The 19,051-nt window shown below is 35.9% G+C and overlaps 1 protein-coding gene across 2 annotated transcripts in view; it reads left to right on the top strand.

Annotated features, from left to right (window-relative positions):
- Lmbrd2 (LMBR1 domain containing 2) overlaps positions 1-19,051 on the top strand; it is a 38,413-nt gene that overhangs the window by 2,910 nt on the left and 16,452 nt on the right. For both annotated transcript variants that reach the window (XM_070041028.1, XM_070041029.1), the window contains exons 2-11: positions 1,502-1,735; positions 3,553-3,650; positions 7,429-7,524; positions 8,012-8,179; positions 9,595-9,805; positions 11,933-12,007; positions 13,389-13,502; positions 13,997-14,180; positions 15,297-15,478; positions 16,191-16,324. In XM_070041028.1, coding sequence (XP_069897129.1) covers positions 1,562-1,735; positions 3,553-3,650; positions 7,429-7,524; positions 8,012-8,179; positions 9,595-9,805; positions 11,933-12,007; positions 13,389-13,502; positions 13,997-14,180; positions 15,297-15,478; positions 16,191-16,324 — 1,436 coding nt within the window. In that variant the 5' untranslated portion in view covers positions 1,502-1,561. The remainder of the gene's footprint in view (positions 1-1,501; positions 1,736-3,552; positions 3,651-7,428; positions 7,525-8,011; positions 8,180-9,594; positions 9,806-11,932; positions 12,008-13,388; positions 13,503-13,996; positions 14,181-15,296; positions 15,479-16,190; positions 16,325-19,051) is intronic.

Raw genomic sequence — 19,051 nt, 5'->3', positions numbered from 1 at the left:
TTCAGGTAAATAAATAAGTCAAACCACAAGAGGATCTTCTGAGAAGAAGCAGTAGGATGAGAGGATGAAGTTTCAGAGTGACAAGAGAGATTCAGTAATAGATGATTAAGAAAAATGAAAATATGGATGGTTGACATATGCAGAGAAATTGAAGAAATCTCTTCAACATTATAAAGAAATAGTGAGAAGAATAGTTTGGGAAACAATTTCTGTGATATTTTATAAAGGGGTACTTCTTAAATAAATTTAACTTCAGATTATTGATGTACTCAAACCTTAATTCTTTTTTTATGAATAGTTTGGACTACTAAAGTTTGTTGATTTGAGGTATTTTATTTATGATGCCTTGTTTGGTCCCATTAGAATTTTGATTTACAAAGTTGAGATATTGTTATTTCCATAGATTAAAAGTTACATATTGTGCTAGTTTAAATTATTTTATATAGGAGTAGAAAGACATCAAATAAATCATCTGTTGATATCTGTGTCACTAACATTTATAAGTGAAACTATTTTTCAAGCTGGGCATAGTGGTATACTCCTTTTTTCTGAGCACCTAGCAGGCAAAGGCAAACCTGGGCTATATAATAAGATCTGGTCTCAAAAACAACAATAAAAAGCCACTGATGAATATTTTTACATATAAAGTAACTTGGTTTAAATAAGTTTATGTAGATAAGTGGAAAGTGATAAGTATATCTTATTAAAGGCAAAGTAAATTTAAAACCTGAAAGTTGAGTTGTTAAATAAAACTAGCATAGTATGCACATAATATTTCAAACAAAGATAATGTTACTTTAAAATGGTTCCATTTTTCTGACTCTTCCTCTCAGAAAATCTTTTCTTTGTTGTTTTTTGGTTGATCGTGGGGCTTGAATTCTGGGCCTGGGCATGGTTTTCTAGTGGTTTTTATTGGAGATAAGAGTCTCAAGGACTTTCCTGCCCCGGCTGGCTTTGAACCGCAATCCTGAGAACTCAGTGTCCTAAGTAGCTAGGAGTAGCTGGGATTACAGGTGTGAACCACTGGCATAGCTCAGAAAATCTTTAATTGTGGGCTATAGATAATCTAAAAAACCTTTTAACTATTTATTTAATTTCCTAGTATCATAACTTCCTAAGTTAACCTAAATATCTAATCTCCTAGAATAGCATTATTTGTATGAAATATTCTGTTAGGATTATAGCATTAGGAAACTAACCCTAAGTGTCCTAAAACTGTTCACATTTAATATTATGAATTTCTTAAATTGTAGTACTTTAAGAGTTGTGACTTTTGTAAAAACAGCTTTTATTTTCTGAAAATATAGTGATGAGAAATTTTAAAAAATTCATTATAATATCCTGACATTAATATTTACCCTTTTCATCTAATTCAGAGTCCAATATAAAGTTAGATGTCAGTTTTCCAAGAAATTTAATAATAATGAGTAAATAGTTGGAACATTTCCAAATGCTCAGTTCCTGTTTTGATGGTACATTTTTCTTTTTTCTTTTTTTTCAGTGAACAGATATGGTCCAGACTCTACATGAACAACCTGGGTCAGACTGAGTGACTTCAATAATGAGTGGTGCAGCATTGGGACTCGAGATTGTTTTTGTCTTTTTTCTGGCATTATTCCTACTTCATCGATATGGAGACTTTAAGAAACAGCATAGACTTGTAATTGTTGGAACCCTGCTTGCTTGGTATCTCTGCTTTCTCATTGTCTTCATCTTGCCACTGGATGTTAGTACGGTAAGAGGCGAAACTAATTTTCACAATCAAACAGTTTGTTTGATACACACACACACACACTTATTTATTATTTGTGCTAGTACTGGAGCTCACACACACACCACACACACACACACACACACACACACACACACACACACACACTTATTTATTATTTGTGCTAGTACTGGAGCTGGAACCAGGGCCTAAGCACTGTTTTTCTCAATTTTAGTACTCTACTACTTACTTAAGGCATAGCTTTACTTTCAGCTTTTTGGTGAGTAATTAATTGGAGATAAGAATTTCATAGATTTTCCTGCTCAAGCTGGCTTGAACTGTGATGCTCAGATCTTAGCCTCCTGGGTAGCTAGGGTTACAGACATGAGTCACCAGTGTCCAGCTTGAGATATATGTTTTTTTAAACACAATTAAATTACATACTGTTTTTCTTTTATTTAAAACTTTGGAGTTTGATTATTAAACAACATAGACAGGGAGATACGTAGATGCATTTGTAGATAGGTAGATGCATTTGTAAACTCCAGAATTTCTTAAATGTAACTTTTTTTTTCCTTTAGATATCTTATAAGCTCAGACAAAATTCTGCAAAATAAAGGAAAGTCTCAATTTTAATTTTTTGTATTGTACTTTATAAGGACTGTTCATGAGCTTCAACTTTCTAAAAGAGGACACTCAGCAGCTGGGAAACAAATAGCATTTTGGGCTTGGGCTGGGGCTGGGCTGTGTGACCTTGGGCAAGGAGTGCACCTGCTCCCCCCAGCTTTAGTCCCTTCTTCTTTAAGACCAGGAAGATTCCACACAGGTTATGGGCAAGGGGAAAGCTAGGTCCTCATATTTAGAGATGCTTAGTGAATAGGTTAGTTAATAATCATATTATTCCTACGGCCAGCCTGACCTTACCCCCACTGCTGTCTTCCTCCTGCTGTCTCTCATAGGGAGATGGCCTATGGTAGAAAGATGGATGATGTTTATCATCAGTGATGTTGTAAACACTTTGAATAGATTAGACAGTTTTGTTCTCATCCCACCCTTCTCAGCTATGTGTGATTGTTATCCTCCTGTGATAGATCACCATCCTTAAGACACTTGGCAGTGGAGCTGGCTGCACACCCAGGCAAGCTAGCTCCTGGGTACCTGAACAAGTACTCTTAACCTCTGGCTGCCTTTTGGTGTTACTCAATGGGCAGGCCATCCAGAGAGATATAAAATGGAGAGAGGAGAGGAAGGAAGTATTCATACCTCAGATGCCCTGTCTGAGAGGTCACCAAGCTGGGCTATGACCCTGGAAGGGAGGTCACAGCTTCTCTCCTAGACTCCAATAAGTAATATTAATGTTGTTGCTGCAAAACCCTTAGCTTCTTCCATACTCTTTTCCACCTTTGTATATAGTCCCCATTTAACCAGGCCAGCTGCTACCTGCTGCTATCTCTCAGCTTTAGGTAGAACAAAACTCCGGTTGTCATGGGTCTTATACTTACTGTGCTTTTCTTTTCTTTTTAAGATTTCAATGAGTACAAAGGGTATATAGTGAAAAGTCTTAGAAGCAGAAATATAGCTCAAGTGCTAGAGCATCATCCAGCCTTGAGAGAAATGAAAAGCCAAGTGAAAGCAGAAGCTCTGGTACACACACACACACACACACACACACACACACACACACACACACACACACACACACACGCACGCGCACACGCACGCACACGCACATGCACACACGCGCGCGCGACAATAAAGTTTGAATGGAATGGAAGTGTGGCCCAAGTAACGGTGGTAACTTTTTGATTCTCATTTTTTAACCCATTTATTTATTGCTGCAGACAATATACAACCGGTGTAGGCATGCTGCTGCAAACTCAAGCCCTCCTGAGAGTAGCAATGTTACAGGGTCCTATGCAACTGTCATCCCAGCTACGAGGTATTTCTTTTTCCTTTCCTTTTTTAAAGAAGCTAATATTTTGGTCTGGTTCCTTCCCATATTAGGTTCCTAACTTATTTTTCTTCTCAGCCTCTGTCTTATGTCTAAAAATGGAGTGAGAACATTCCTGGATTTCTGCACCATAAACAAACAAATAATCATGGATTTTTTCCTATTCCTAATTTCCAATGTTGTTATGAAGCCCAAAGATGTTATCATTTCATACTGTACTTTAAAAGCATTATAGTTTTATATCAGTAATGAATAAAATCCCAATTGTTAAAAGGTTATATTGAATTTATATCGAATTTCAAAGTATAAATGTTGTCATAAAGTCTTTGCTAATGTTTTAGGTAATATTTGTGCTCTTTGTGTAGCTTAAAAAACCCTTTAACTTGAACAAAGGTAAATTTAAAATGTAGATTTTACTCCTTTTAAAAACACTAGTAAAATAGTGTTTAGAAGTCATGGTTTAAAGGATATATCCTTATAGTCTAAGTAGCTATTAAGTGGAAGGATTGTCACAAACTCATCAGAAAATTTAAAGAGAATTGTGTGTAGGTAACAGTTCTTCACAAGGGCTGTTATACTGACTGGTCTAATTAGCATTCCAATTTTCCAGTTTCTGGGAATTAATTACTTAATATCTTCTACTCAACCCTTACTTCTAAGTTATAATAAAACAAGAAAACCAACCCTGCAAATAGTATGAGTGTATATCTTAAGACCATCATAGAGATTTGATATCATGATACTTTTGCTTTTTAAAGACCATTATATTATTAGTCTATCAGTTGAACATTATCTCCTTTATTTACTTAGTACCTAAAAGTGCAATGAAATTGGGGAACTTAAATAGCATCCTTTTTTTTCCCTTTCTGCTGTTCCTGGGGTTGAACTCAGGACCTGGGTGCTGTTCCTGAGCCTCTTTGTGCTCAAGGCTAGCCCTCTACCACAGTGCCACTTTCAGCTTTTTTCCCAGTAGTTTATTGTCTTATGGATTTTCTGTGCAGATTGGCTTCGAATCTCTATCCTCACATCTCAGCTTCTTCAGTAGTTATGGTTACAGGCGTGAGCCCATGGCACCTGGCTCATCCTTTTTTTTTTTTTTTAGGTAAGGGATAGGTTTATTCAGTAGACTGGGAAAGAGAGAGAAAAGAGCTAGAAAAGAGCAGAGAGAGCTAGAAAAGAGCAGAGACAGAGCTAGAAAAGAGAAGGGAGCTGGGAAGGAGAAGAGAAGGAAAAAGCTGAGAACTAGAAAAGAGCAGAGAGAGAGAGCATCTGGGCCTGGGCAAGGCCTTATCTAGGGTATGGGCGGAGAAAGGTGTGGCCACATCAAAATTCAGATGTGACCTCAGCAGATGCAGATGTGACCTCTTCCAGGTGTCCCAGTTGCCTAGGTAACGCAGGTACTGGGTGGAGACTTTGCTGCGAGGAAGGTGGAGTCTGCTCGCCATCCAGGAGTGGATCTTACCTTTTAATAATCATGAAAGAGGGCTAGGATTCTCTCTGGCTACTTCCTGCTGACAAGGGGCGGCGACAATAGGGGTAAAAGGCTGGAATTTGGTCCCCTCCCAGAGAAGGCAGTGTGAGCAGCAGCTGTCCCTTGGTGGCATGAGTCCTTAGATGAAGTCTGGAGAAGTCTCATGAGCATTGAGGGGCTGGAAAAAAAAATATAGAGAGCAAATAAATGGCAAGAGGACTTGGGGCTACTTGGTAGAAATGTCCCTAGCTACTTCTGACATCTGGCTACTAGGTAGAGAAGTCAGGTGACAAAGGCAAGAATATAAATTCCTGTTCAGTTAATAGGTAGACAGGTATAGACATTGGATGGGCAGGCTTCTCACTTCTACTGACCTCCTGGCTCTGGTTAATTTTGAAAGGGCAGGCACAAAGTGGCTGATGTGACATCATCTCCTTTTACTCCACTCCATGTTCCCTTGTTCCCCAGACTGGCTGAGTCTAGGTGCTTGTTGCTGGGATGGCTTGTACCAGTTGGTATTCAAGGAGGATTGAACTCAGGGCCTGGGCATTGTCCCTAAGCACTTCTGCTCAAGGCTAGTACTCTACCACGTTGAGTTACAATAGCACTTCCACTGTTTGGCTGGTTAGACATAAGAGTCTTGAGCCATGCTTCCAGTCTGGCTCTTTGCAGGTTAGTTGGGAGATGGAGTCTTAGGGATTTTTCGGCCCGGGTTGGCTTTGAATGAAATATTTGCTACAAAAGCCCTTTATTATTTCCAATTAAAGCAACAAGGAGATCAAGTAGAATAAGTAGAGCTTACCTGGTTCTTATCAAGGATTGACCGACAAATATTCTGGAATGACAAAACTTCTTAGATGTGAGAATCTTAGCACAGATATGCCCAATATTTTAGACTCACGTAGTCAGTACCAGAATACATAACACAAAACAAAAAAGGCAAAACTCAAAACCTAAATTTTTTACAACAATGTTTAGTCAACTTTACTAACAAAGCACATCAGATAGTTGGGCCTCAGTTACCAGGGCCTGTGAAAAGAGCAACTTGTTAGCAAGGCACCTTAGAATAGTGGATGGAGTAGTGAGCTTAGTGGAAGGTTAAGGGTTAGATGGGGCCAAACCCTTAACCCACCATGTGGCCAAGATGTCGAATTCAAGATGGCGAATTTCTGAAAAAATGCAAAGAAACCCTGAACAAATAAATAAAGCCTACATTGGCTAGCCTTTGAGAGGGAACCTAGAGGGGGGTCCTGGGACCCAGCCTGCATCGCACTCTTCAGGGCACAAGCCAAAATGTAGAAAAGAGAAAGAGAGAGATAGGGAAAGTTGGACATGACTGGCAGAGAGAGAGCAAAGAGAGCTTGAAAGTAAACAGACTTCTGACCATTTTCCATTGCAGTGGCAAAAACTGTCTATATCTGAGAATGGCATAAAATTAGGCACTCTGGCTTTCCAGGGAGCTCAGGAGGCATTTCAAAGGGGTTTCACTGCTCAGGCGTGATTCGCAGCACCCCATTAAATGTGAGGAGAGTCACTCTGGTGAGTGAAGGAGAGCTGACCAGGCAGAAGCGGCGTCCAGACTTCCCCCAGAGCCCTCTAGAGAGAAATGGCCAAGCCCCCAAAACCAAGCATCCTCAGCTTCAGAGGTGACCGGCCTTTCAGCTAAAGGCTGTAGGAGCTCTCTGGTGTGGCACCATGTCTGGACAGAGACTGAGCAACAGAGAACCGTAGAGAGTAGTTTCACTCACCAGAGTAGAGAAGTGGTGTGGACGTGGATGTGAAGGCAGCAATGGTATCGACGCGCTGTGTCCGCAGCAGACAGACGGGTTCGCAAAAGGCCGTCAGAACTGTGGGTATTCTTCAGAGCAAAAAGGGAAGAACAAACAAAAAAAAAGAAAAAAGAGGAAAAAAAACCCAGAGAGGAATCCCACCTATCCTGACTTTAAGCCCTTTATCCAAGTCATGGCACCATTTATGTTAGGTTTTTAAAAAGAGGTAGGCCAGTAAGAACAGCACCAGGCACATGGTATTCAGGTAAGGGGTAGGTTTATTCAGTAGGAAAAAGCTGAGAGCTAGAAAAGAGCAGAGAGCCCTTTTTTTTTTTTTTTAACAAAGTGTTTTGTGTCATTTATGTGCATTTTGTAGTTTGATAAGTTGGCTTTGATTGTTAAGTTTTCTGTAAAATTGTGTTGGTAATTATTAATCTGATATAAATGAACTTCTCCATATACCAATAAATTATATTATTGATTTAATAAATAAATCGATAATTGACTTTAAATTCTTATTAAACAGACAACACCCATGTTTCAAACCATGGAGTTATATCCCTGATGGAATCATGCCAATTTTCTGGAGGGTGGTATATTGGACATCACAATTTTTAACTTGGTAAGTGTCAGTGAAGGATAAAAGATATGCTCCTTTCTATCTCCTGCATTAGGTCATATGTTTTTCAAATTTTAATATTTTAAAAATTGTAGTCATCCCCATTGCAACAATGAGATGTACAAGTCGTTATGTCGAAAACAAACTTTACAACTTTGGTGCGGGGGGGGGGGGGGGGGCGGGGGGGGCCGGGAGTGGGGAAGATTGGGTGGAGGGGCGGGGGGAGGATGGGAAGGGGAACAAAGGAGGAGGCTGCAATGCTTGATAAGAAATGTACTCATTATCTTGCCCATGTAATTGTAACCCCTCTGTACAACATTTTCATAATAAAAAAATTGTAGTCATCTATTTTGCTTTATTATTAACATATAATTATTCATAGCAATCTATATTAGTTAGAAAAATAGATTAAGATTCATATACTTCTGATATTTTGAGATTATATGGATACATAATTGTTTTTGTAATTATGTATTTTCTGTCCAACTAGGATTTTGTTACCTTTTATGCAGTCATATGCAAGATCTGGTGGATTTTCCATTACAGGAAAGATAAAAACTGCATTGATTGAGAATGCAATCTACTATGGCACCTATTTGCTGATTTTTGGAGCATTCTTAATATATGTAGCTGTAAATCCACGTTTGCATTTAGAATGGTAAGAAAAACACTCTCATTAAAACATTTTAAAAAACTTATGTTTGACTTTTGTTGTTGTTGGTCATGGGGATTGAACTTGGGACCTGGGCTCTGTTCCTGAGCTCTTTTTGCTCAAGGCTGATGCTCCACTACTTTGAGCCACAGTGCCACTTCAATTTTCTGGTGGTTAATTGAAGAGAAGAGTCTCAGAGACTTTCCTGCCCAGCCTGACTTTGAACTATGATTCTCAGATCTCAGCATCCTGAGTAGCTAGGATTAATTTTTTTTAAGTAATAGCTTATTCGACTAGAAAAGTGCTTTTAGAAGTATAAGTGGGTTATCTCAAAAAGAAAAGTTTAGAGTGTTTATATCCTTGGTCAGGCTTGAAGCTGAAGGGGCTTTGTACTTTTTAGTATTAATTTTTATTAGACACACACGTATGTTAACAGACCTTTCACTGAGAAATATAACCGAATTGTGTGTTTGACAAATTGATGAGGTGAATGTTTACATAATCATATCACTAAAAAGAATATATGGGATAATAACATCTTTAAATATAACTTAGGTAATTGATTAATGCTTTGACTAGTAACTACATGTTAAAAGAAATAACAATTTTAGATATAATATCAGATGTAAAGAAAACAAATACCTGGTTTTCTATTTGATTGGAATGTTTTTACTTTTCTCCTTTTGTTTTGATGGTCATATTTGTCCTTAGCATTTATTTACATTGAGGTATTTTAGTAAACTGATCTCTATTTTGTACTTTTGGAGAGCTAGATTTGAAAATTTAGGAATGGAATAGTAGGGGTATGCCTCACTGTTGCATTCTGCGATTTGTGTATGTCTACCTTAACACAAATTAATTTTTTAAAACTTGCAGGCTTGAGGCTGGGAAGGTGGCTCAGTGGTAGAGCACTTGCCTTGCATGCATGAGGCTCTGGGTTCAATTCCTTAGCACCCCATAAGCAAAAAGAAAAAAGCTGGAAGTGGTGCTGTGTCTCAAGTGGTAGAGCGCTAGCCTTGAGCTAAAGAGCTGAGGGACAGCGCCCAGGCCGAGTTCAGGCCCCACAACTGGACCAAAAAAAAAAACAAACTTGCAGGCTTTTCTTCATTAATATTGAATAATCAAATATGCCTAAGTATTTTTGGAGAATATATACATATTTTGTCATGAATTATCTTAGATTCTAATTTTAATTTCAGTAGCAGCAAAATTTCCTGTGTGAAATACCATTGTTTGCATTTATACTCAAGCTTCCCATTAAGTACACAAATTATCTTAAAAGTACTTGGGATTATAAAAGTCTAATTTTTTTCATATGAAATGTTGACCATCTTTTAAGGTAGTTTTCTGTAAAAAAACATTTAATACTTGTTAGGTTTTGTATTTACTATTGCAATCTGCTTATGTCTTCTCTTTCTTAGGAACCAACTCCAGACAATCGGGATAGCTGCTGCCAATACATGGGGTCTTTTTCTTCTCGTGTTGTTGTTAGGGTATGGGTTGGTGGAAATTCCTCGTTCATACTGGAATGGAGCAAAAAGGGGTTATCTACTTATGAAGACTTATTTTAAGGCAGCCAAACTGATGACAGAGAAAGCAGATGCAGAAGAGAATTTAGAGGATGTTATGGAGGTAATCAAGCAAATTTAAATCTTAAAAGAGCAGAAGTTAACAAGTTGTGTGTAATTTATTTTCGTCATTATTTTCTTGTTGCTGTTACACATCGATGGACTTCAGTCACAAATGTGATATCATCTCCTCTCTAGGCTGACTTCTTATGGATTTCAAGCTCCTAAGAGGTCATCTCTATCTTTTAACTGGCAAAGATAAAGGGAAACTATATTCAGAAGTATAGGGGTATGTCTGTTATTTTGAGGTAACTTTTATTAATGCTTTCTTTCACTCTCAAAAGCCTCCCAGATTAGACAACAAGTTATATAATTACTCAAACGTTGGAAGCAAAATCAATAATCAGAATATACTTCTTCCTTAGACAGTGTAACCCAAGGCAGTTCCACCAAGTTTGGAAACCTTTTTAGAGAACAATTTGCATTGGAGTTTGTACCAACAAATATTGTTTGTAATTTTAACAAGGAATTTCCTTTTATTCATTTGTGACATGCAATTGATATGAATCAACTTCATCAAGTTGGGAATGTAACTCAAAAGTTAATACTTTCAATATTGCTCACAAACATACACAACAAATTATAAAAATTTTGCCATGGTAAGTAATAATTTGATTATGGATTTGAAGAGATTAACAATAATCTCTTTCTTTGAGATGTTACTTTTTAACATAAAACCTCATGTTGAAAAAGCTTTTCCTTCATGTTAGAATAAACTCAAGTGTTTCAGTGTGGCCTATATAATAATTTGACCCATATGTAGCTCTCCTGTCCTATCCAAGCTTCTATCTACCTGACTCCGGTCACTTTGATTATTCCTATGGTTGCCAGTGCAGTATAGTAATCCATTCTGTAGGCTTAATATTTACCTAACACTCCACTTTGGTTCCTTGGATTCTATAATGGTGATAATAATAACATTTACGCAGACTTCTTAGTCTAATATTTTCTAATTACTTCATACTATCAGTATACAATTGACCCTTGAATAATGGAGAGTTTAGGGGCACTAATACCTTCTGCAACTGAAAAATTCATGTAACTTTTGACCCCCTAAAAACTTAATTACTGATTACTGGCTATTGAAAAACGTTTCTGATAAACAGTTACTTAGTATATATTTTATATATCATAGGTATTTTATGTGTAGTGAAAAATATACTAGAACGAGGAGAGATTATTTTTAGCTGAGTTCTTGGTCAAAGTTATAAACATCCATTCATAATTTTGTTAAATGGTTTCTTTGACTACAGGTCTGTATCTCTGAAAGCTTTTTTCTATCCTGCAGTTAAAATGTTGTTCTTAATATCCCAGCCAGTTCTCTCTTTAGTCCTAGGACATGGCATGCTGCTTTTTCTGCCTAGAATAGTGGTAACTTGTATTTTTGTTCATAAATATTATAGAACATTTAATTCCTTAGGAAATACTACTTTTAAAGATTCCCTAACTCATTAGTACTCATTAAATTTCTTACTTAATACTTCCTATTAGACAGTAGTTTCATTCATAGACTTATAATACCCTCTTCCATCCCACTGTCCGTGTTGGATTATGTTGCTCTTGTAGCTAGCAGTGTTGATGTAAACTGTGATCTAAATAAGCAAATGTGAAGGAAACAATCAGTTGTGACTACTATTCTTTGGAGAGGAGAGACTTGTGAAGTCAGTTGTTTCTTCTGACTCCTTGTTTTTCTTCACTGAAGATAATTGATCTTTATGAGCAAGTAGACTACTATAATCCTATTTTTTTTTATTGTGAAAATACTGTACAGAGGGGTTACAATTACATGGGCAAGATAATGAGTACATATAATCCTATTTTTTTAAGCACACAAAATTTATTAAATCATTTTGAATTTTTTTATAATGCTCAACTATTTTTGTATACAGGGTAAGCAAATGATAAGATAGCAAATTTAGGAAGTAATAAAAAAGTATTTGAATATAAATATAGCAATTTAAGTACTTTGTGTTTTTACTTCCTAAGAACTTGTATCAGTGAAAAGAATTTCATTTAAGGCTAAGTTAATTGAAATTAAACTTGTGAGACTATAAATATTATTTAATGTATTTTCCCTTGAAATGTTAATCTGCAGAAATAGAAATATTATTTTTCTTACTGTTTTTAATAGGAGGTTCGTAAAGTAAATGAAAGCATCAAATATAACCACCCATTGAGAAAATGTGTTGACACCATACTTAAAAAGGTAACTAAATTACATTTATTTTCATTTGAAATGTATACTTATCTATTGCATAAATTAATATTCCACAAAAAATCAGAAAATATTTAAAAAGCCTCTCAGAAGTAGGCTTCCTAATGCATTTTCATGGAAATTTTAACTAAGTCAGTAGTATACTTGGATTTTTTTCTTTTGTTACTACAAGTTTGCTGGTAATTATTGATAGTCTTTTCCATTGAAATGTGGAGATAGAGATGATGTTGAGTAACGTAACTGCTGTAACAGTGATGGGGATCAACATTTAAGATGCCATCGTTCAACATTAGAGTCATATCTTCTATAAGAAAATATACTGGTTCCTCAGTAATCTCTGATCAGCTTCCTAGTGATCTGATGATATTTTTCATATATCACAAAATCAGTAGCATTATGAGATACATAATTTATGATTTAATTATTTAAATAAATAGTCATGCAATTACGATTTTGATACAGTGGTATTGAATTAGGGGTAACTTACTCTTCTAAAAGCACTTAGTTGTAAAGCTCCCATTTGTCCAGCACCTACAGAACCACTAAAATACGTTTTTTTACTGTTTTACATCTGTTGTACTGACCATTAGGTAAATTGTTAACTATTATTTTGGCTAAAATAATAGTTTCTAATAATTTCTTTCATATGTGCTACTTTTCAAGTCCTATTCAAAGGGATTAACTTTTTTTTTGCCCAAGTTCATGTAATAAATGACTAATAGTATGGCAAATAGTCCAAATTATGTATGTGTTTCTCTGTATTATGCTTTTCAGAAATTGTGAATATTGTGTCTTTATTTTTTAGCTAGGAAAGTAAAATTGACAGTTTTATCAAGTTTCTAATAATAAACATCTTCTCAAATACAAATTGTTTCCTAGAGATAAACTCTCTGCCTTTACTAATACCCAGAATTATCTGAGCATAAAAGCCAATATTAATAAAGGCAAAAGAAAGCCCAATTTATCCTTTAAAACATTGTCATAAAATATTAGCAAATAAAACTCCACTTAGAGATACCAAGAGGAAGATGTTTTTGAGAAGTTTAGAAATGCTAAAGTGACAGATTTTTTTTTCTTTTTGTCCTGGGGCTTGAACTCTGGGCCTGGGCACTGTCCCTTAGTTCTTCAGCTGAAGGCTAGCACTCTGCCATTTGAGTCACAGCGCCATTTCCAGTTTTGTGAGTGGTTTATTGGCCATAAGAGTCTCACAACTTTCCTTCCCAGGCTGGCTTTGAGCCATGATCTCAGCCTCCTGAGTAGCTAGGATTACAGGCATAAGCCACTGGTGCCTGGCTTAGAGTGACAGATTTTTAATGAAAATAGTTTGCCATATATTTTTAAGTTTTTTATTAAATCTGGTTGTTTCTTTTAGTGTCCTACAGAGTATCAAGAAAAAATGGGTAGGAACATGGATGATTATGAAGATTTTGATGAAAAGCGCAATACTTACCCAAGTGAAAAAAGTCTAGTGAAACTACATAAACAGGTAACATTATAGCTATTTTACTTACAGCTAAATGATTTCAATTAGCTTTATTATTATTGCTTACAAAAAGGAATTTTGTATGAATCCTAAACTTTTTTTTTTTTTTTTTTTTTACTTTTTTTTCCCCACTTTGTACTGGGACTTGAATTTAAGGCCTGTACTCTTACTCAGCTTTTTCACTCAGGGCTGGCATCCTGCTGCTTGAGCTACTTCTTTAGTCCCTAAAACATCTTTTGATTCTATTAGCATTATTCTTTGAAATGTATTAACTTTAACTCACTGGATCAGGCTGTCTTGTCAATTGGGAAGGAGGCATTACATAATACGGAAGCATTATATCATTTAAATATATTAACATCCTTAACCCACCCAATGAATACTGCTAGCACCATTCCTTGAAGAAACAAACACAGATAAACTAAAAACTTTCCTTAGCACCATGAGGACCCACTGTTGGATCACACTGATAGATATACCTCCTTTCTCTTTTGTAGGTGATTTATTCAGTACAGAGGCACCGTCGAACTCAAGTGCAATGGCAAATTCTTTTGGAACAAGCATTTTATCTGGAGGATGTAGCAAAAAATGAAACTAGTGCCACTCATCAGTTTGTTCACACGTTTCAATCCCCAGAGCCAGAAAATCGGTTTATTCAGTATTTTTATAATCCTACAGTTGGTATGTAATTTAATATAAATTTCAAAATTTAATCATTTGTTCTTTAGGAAAAAAATACTATATTTTCACCAATGCAAAACTGAAGGTTTCCTTGTATTATTTGATTTATGCAATATGATAATATTGTATATCTGATAAACTTTCCCTTAGATAACTGCTTTACTTGTCATAGAGCATATCCATCAGTTTCTACTGCTAGTTTAAATAATTAAAATTCTATGTAACATATATGCAGTACCTCAATCTTATTTTGTATATACATAAAATATAGTTGTAATCAATTTTATATTATAGGTTTGAGTTTTCTTTAGGCTTCACATACTATTAAATTTCCCCTTAAAATGCTCTACTTAGTTACTACACTAATGAGTCTTATTTATAAAACCTACACCCTATAGTTAACATAATCTTATTTATTTAAGCTGTTATATTAACTTGATGCTTTTTTGTGTGTTTGGTCTTCAGTGTGGAAACAATAGCCAGGACAAATATGTCAGAAAACTTCTTTAAGAAATAGTTTTTCTAGTTAAATTTAGGGATGATTCAACATATATAAATGCTATGTATAATTGAGTGCTCAGTGCACATAAATTAAGAGAGACAAAAATCCCTGTTCTGTGGAGTAATACAGGCAATAAAGTATTGGTGTTATACTATTACTTATAGTCCTTGTCAATATTTTGTCCTATTACCTTAGTGATATTATTTGAAAAAAAATTCCTAGATCTTCTCAGTCTTCTTAATCTGAAATGGTTTCCCAGTCTTATATATATTTTACAACACATTTTTGGTGGGTACAGGCAGTTTTTTTTTGTTGTTGTTGAACATCCTTGAATTTGAGTACAGTATGTCCTCATAATTAGATACAGTTTATACAGCTTTCACAGAAGTACCTCAGCAATAATGTTGTATTCTCAGTGAATCATGGAAGGAAACACATGGACTACCCATTCATTCCATTTCTGGTGATTCTTTAGCAAAAACGATGTCAACCTGATTTCTCTACTGTAAATTGTAATTATCTGTTGTAATTATCTGTTGGCCATTTTGAAGCAGTGAAAAATGCCCTGTTACTTTTTCAGTTGCTTAACTGTATATATTTTTTTAATCTTTCAGAGTGGTACTGGGAATGTCTTTTGAGACCATGGTTTTACAGAATACTTGCTGTGGTATTATCCATCTTCTCTGTGATTGTTGTGTGGTCAGAGTGCACATTCTTTAGCACAACTCCTGTCTTATCCCTGTTCGCAGTCTTCATCCAACTTGCAGAAAAAACATACAATTATATTTATATTGAGGTCAGTTTATTTCCTTTCTATTCTAGATATATGTTAGTTCACGTATGATACTTAACTATTAGATCTATTCTCAAATATTTGTTCTAGTAATAATAAGCAGTGATGTTTCTCACAGTGTTGTAATTCAGACTTCCAGAAATAGCTTTCATTAATTTACTATAAATATTAAGAAGTATATATGAGGAGTGGTGAAAAGGTACAAGATAGTACAAAATTAGTTTTTGAGAATACTTTGATTCTCTTATGTCAGTAAGGTCATCACTTACAGCCTTCATGTGAAGAGTTGCCAAGGGAAGTGGAAAGCAACGTATTTGGGGAATTTGACACATTTGCATCTAGACTATTGAACTGATATAAAATATAGAATTTTTTTCAAGATTTCATTTTCTTGGGTTATTTATTTTTTATTATCTTCAAGTAGTTGTACAAAGAGGTTCCAAATTACTATTTATATGTGCACTGCATCTTGATCAGTGTCACCTCTTCATCATTCTCTTTCCATTTTTCCCAACCCCATCTACCTCCTGGTTCCATTTTCACATAGTATTATGACTATATTCTCCTCTATTTCTCTCTCCATCTTCTCTACTCCTATTAGCTCTCACTTTTCTCAGATAACAAATTAACTGAAAATGAAAAGTAAGGCTTGTATCAGTATGTAAAATAATAAAGTCTATTGGTTCTCAACTTTATTTTTGTTGTTCTGTTCCAGATTGCTTGCTTCCTTTCCATCTTCTTTCTAAGTATCTGTGTTTATTCTACTGTATTCAGGATTCGTGTATTTAACTATTATTACTTGGCTTCTCATCACCAGACTGATGCTTATAGTCTTCTTTTCAGTGGCATGTAAGTAACATTCACTTTAAAAACGAGCTATATTTCCCTTGAATGTACTATTGATCCTTTCTTTTATTTCTTGTTCATGGATGTTGCATTAACATGAGTATTTCTATAAGCTAGTTGATTTGTTTTAAATGTTAGTGTTTGTTGATTACCAACTAGATTTTGCCTAAGGCTAAATTACAAGAAAAAAAAACATAACCTGACCTTACCAATTAGAAATTTAAAATATAGGTAAGTAAGGAATATAAGCAATTGTGTTTAGAGACTAAGTCAGACCTGGAGAGTGTTCTGAAAGTCAGTAGTCTTGTCTGAATTGAAAAGGACTGAAAAAAACAATAGGAACAATTTTTATTGTGGAATTTAGAGAGAATTGAGTGAGTGGCTCTAGCTTTGGCTAGGTTGCACCATCTATTATCCCTTTTTGTTAAATTAGTCATACAAGGTATTTGTAAGGGCTGTTATCAGTGAAGTTCATAGAAGGATTGATACGGAAACATCATGTGTGTATGCATGATCACACATTATTGAGACTTGAACTTAGGCCTTGTGCTCAGCTTGCTTGCTCACAGTTGTCTACCACTTGAGCTGTAACTCCAAGCTGGTTTTTTTTCTCCTGATTAATTAGATATGGAATCTCTTGGACTTTTCTACCAAGCTTCCTTTTTTTTTTTAATTGTGAAAATACTGTACAGAGAGGTTACAATTACATGAGTAAGATAATGAGTACATTTCTTATCAAGCATTGTAGCCTCCTCCTTTGTTTCCCCTTCCCATCCCTTCCCATCCTCCCCCCACCCCCCTTCAATCCTCCCCAACCCCCCCCCCCCCCCCAACCAAAGTTGTAAAGTTCTTTTCCGACATAACGACTTGTACATCTCAATGTTGCAGTGGGCCCACCTGTATCCCTATTTAAACGATTTGTTTTTCCCCTTCCCCTCCACAAATTATACCGACATCAAATACAGTGAAAGCAGGGGTTATACTTTTGGGGAGGGACATACAAAGCAACAAAGAAATAATCTTATAAATGCATTAGAAACAATCGCATAAAAGAAAAAAAACATTTGAATACATATCTTAGGGTTCATGTCCCTAACATCACCTTATCTGACCTTTTCTGCTTGACTCAGACATATACTAGATATTGTAAATAAGGGAAACCATGGGCCGAGCTTCCTTTTAACTCTGATCCTTCAGGGGTAGAATTATAGGTGTGAGATACCAGAGTCTACTTTGGAAGCATCTTTAAAACTTCTTTGTTTTGCAAATAATTATGGACTGTATTAGTAGTCAGTTTCTTGTTGCTGTAACAGTATCTGACATAAACAGTTTGAGAGGTTTATTTATTTATCTATTTATTTTGTCGGTCGCAAGGCTTGAACTCTGGGCCGGGATGCTGTCCCTTAGCTCTTCCTGCCCAAACTGGCTTTGAACTGTGATCTTCAGATTTTAGCCTTCTGAATAGCTAGGATTACAGGTGTGAGCCACCAGTGCCCAGTGAGAGATTTATTTTGACACACACTTTCAGAAGTTTCAATCCATAGTAGTTTGGTCCCATTGCTTTGGCATGGCAGGGCGCTAATAATCACCTCATGGCAGCCACAAAACGTACACGCTCGCGCACACACACTCACACACACACACACACACACACACACTGAGACTAAGTACATATTTCTGTAGCATCTTCCCTATGACCTACTTTCTGTAGCTAAGCCCCACCTCTTAAAGTTTCTACCACCTCCCAAAATAGCATCACCAGATGGAGACCATGCCTTTACCCTAGTGAGGAACATTTCATATTTAAACCATAATATGAATTTATAGGAAGTTGCAGGTTACTGGTATCCTATATAACCTTTGCCAACCTCTTCTAATGTAATATCATCTTCAATTTCTCCTCTTTCTTCTATAGTGAGTTTATTAGGCAGGTACTCTAACATGTGAGTCATACTGCTAGCTCTTTTATTGCTTTAGTTTTTATTTTGAATATGGCTCTGCAGGCCTGAACCATAATAATCTTATCTATGCTTCCAAGGTAGTTGGGATGACAGGTGCATGCCACCATGTCAGGTTTTTATTAGTTAAGATTGGGTCTTAGGGATATTTTACCTGGGTTGACTTTAAGGCTCAGTCCTCATGGTATCTGCCTCCTAAGTAGCTAGTGTTACAGGAGTGAACCACTGTACCTAATGGTGATTTTTTTTATATCTGTGTACAATATCAAAATGAGAAAATTTACCTTAAAACACTATTGTTAAACACACTACAGATTTATCACAATTTTTCAATCCTGCAGCCAATGTTACCATCAGGATATGTTTGGTCAGCATGAAAGAACTTTCTCATATTACCTCTTAATGGTTACATCCTTACATTATTCTATCTTTCAGTTTTCCAACTCTGTAATTTTATAAACTATTCCTTTTATTGGGACAAACTAAACCCTTCTTTATAGTTGTACCTATCTGGATGCTACCCTTAAATACTTAAAATATTTCATATCCTGAGCACAGTTCCCCTTGAGAATGCTACTGTCCTTGTCATACTGTGAGACAGGCACACGGATAGTGAAGCCGAAGGAGATATATGTAAGGTCTGTCCACAAGCCATAGTGATAGAGCAGTAGCACATACCATCATAGCAGGCAGCCTGAGGCTGCAGTTGTTCTACTGTGTAAATATCAATATTTTTGAGGGAAGTGTGCTTAATAGGATTTTCAAGACGTTT

The sequence above is a fragment of the Dipodomys merriami genome, unplaced genomic scaffold (genome assembly GCF_024711535.1).
Source record: "Dipodomys merriami isolate MVZ:Mamm:240054 unplaced genomic scaffold, mDipMer1.0.p SCAF_30, whole genome shotgun sequence".
Lineage (NCBI taxonomy): Eukaryota > Metazoa > Chordata > Mammalia > Rodentia > Heteromyidae > Dipodomys > Dipodomys merriami.
This window is presented reverse-complemented; position numbering and strand designations above follow the sequence as displayed.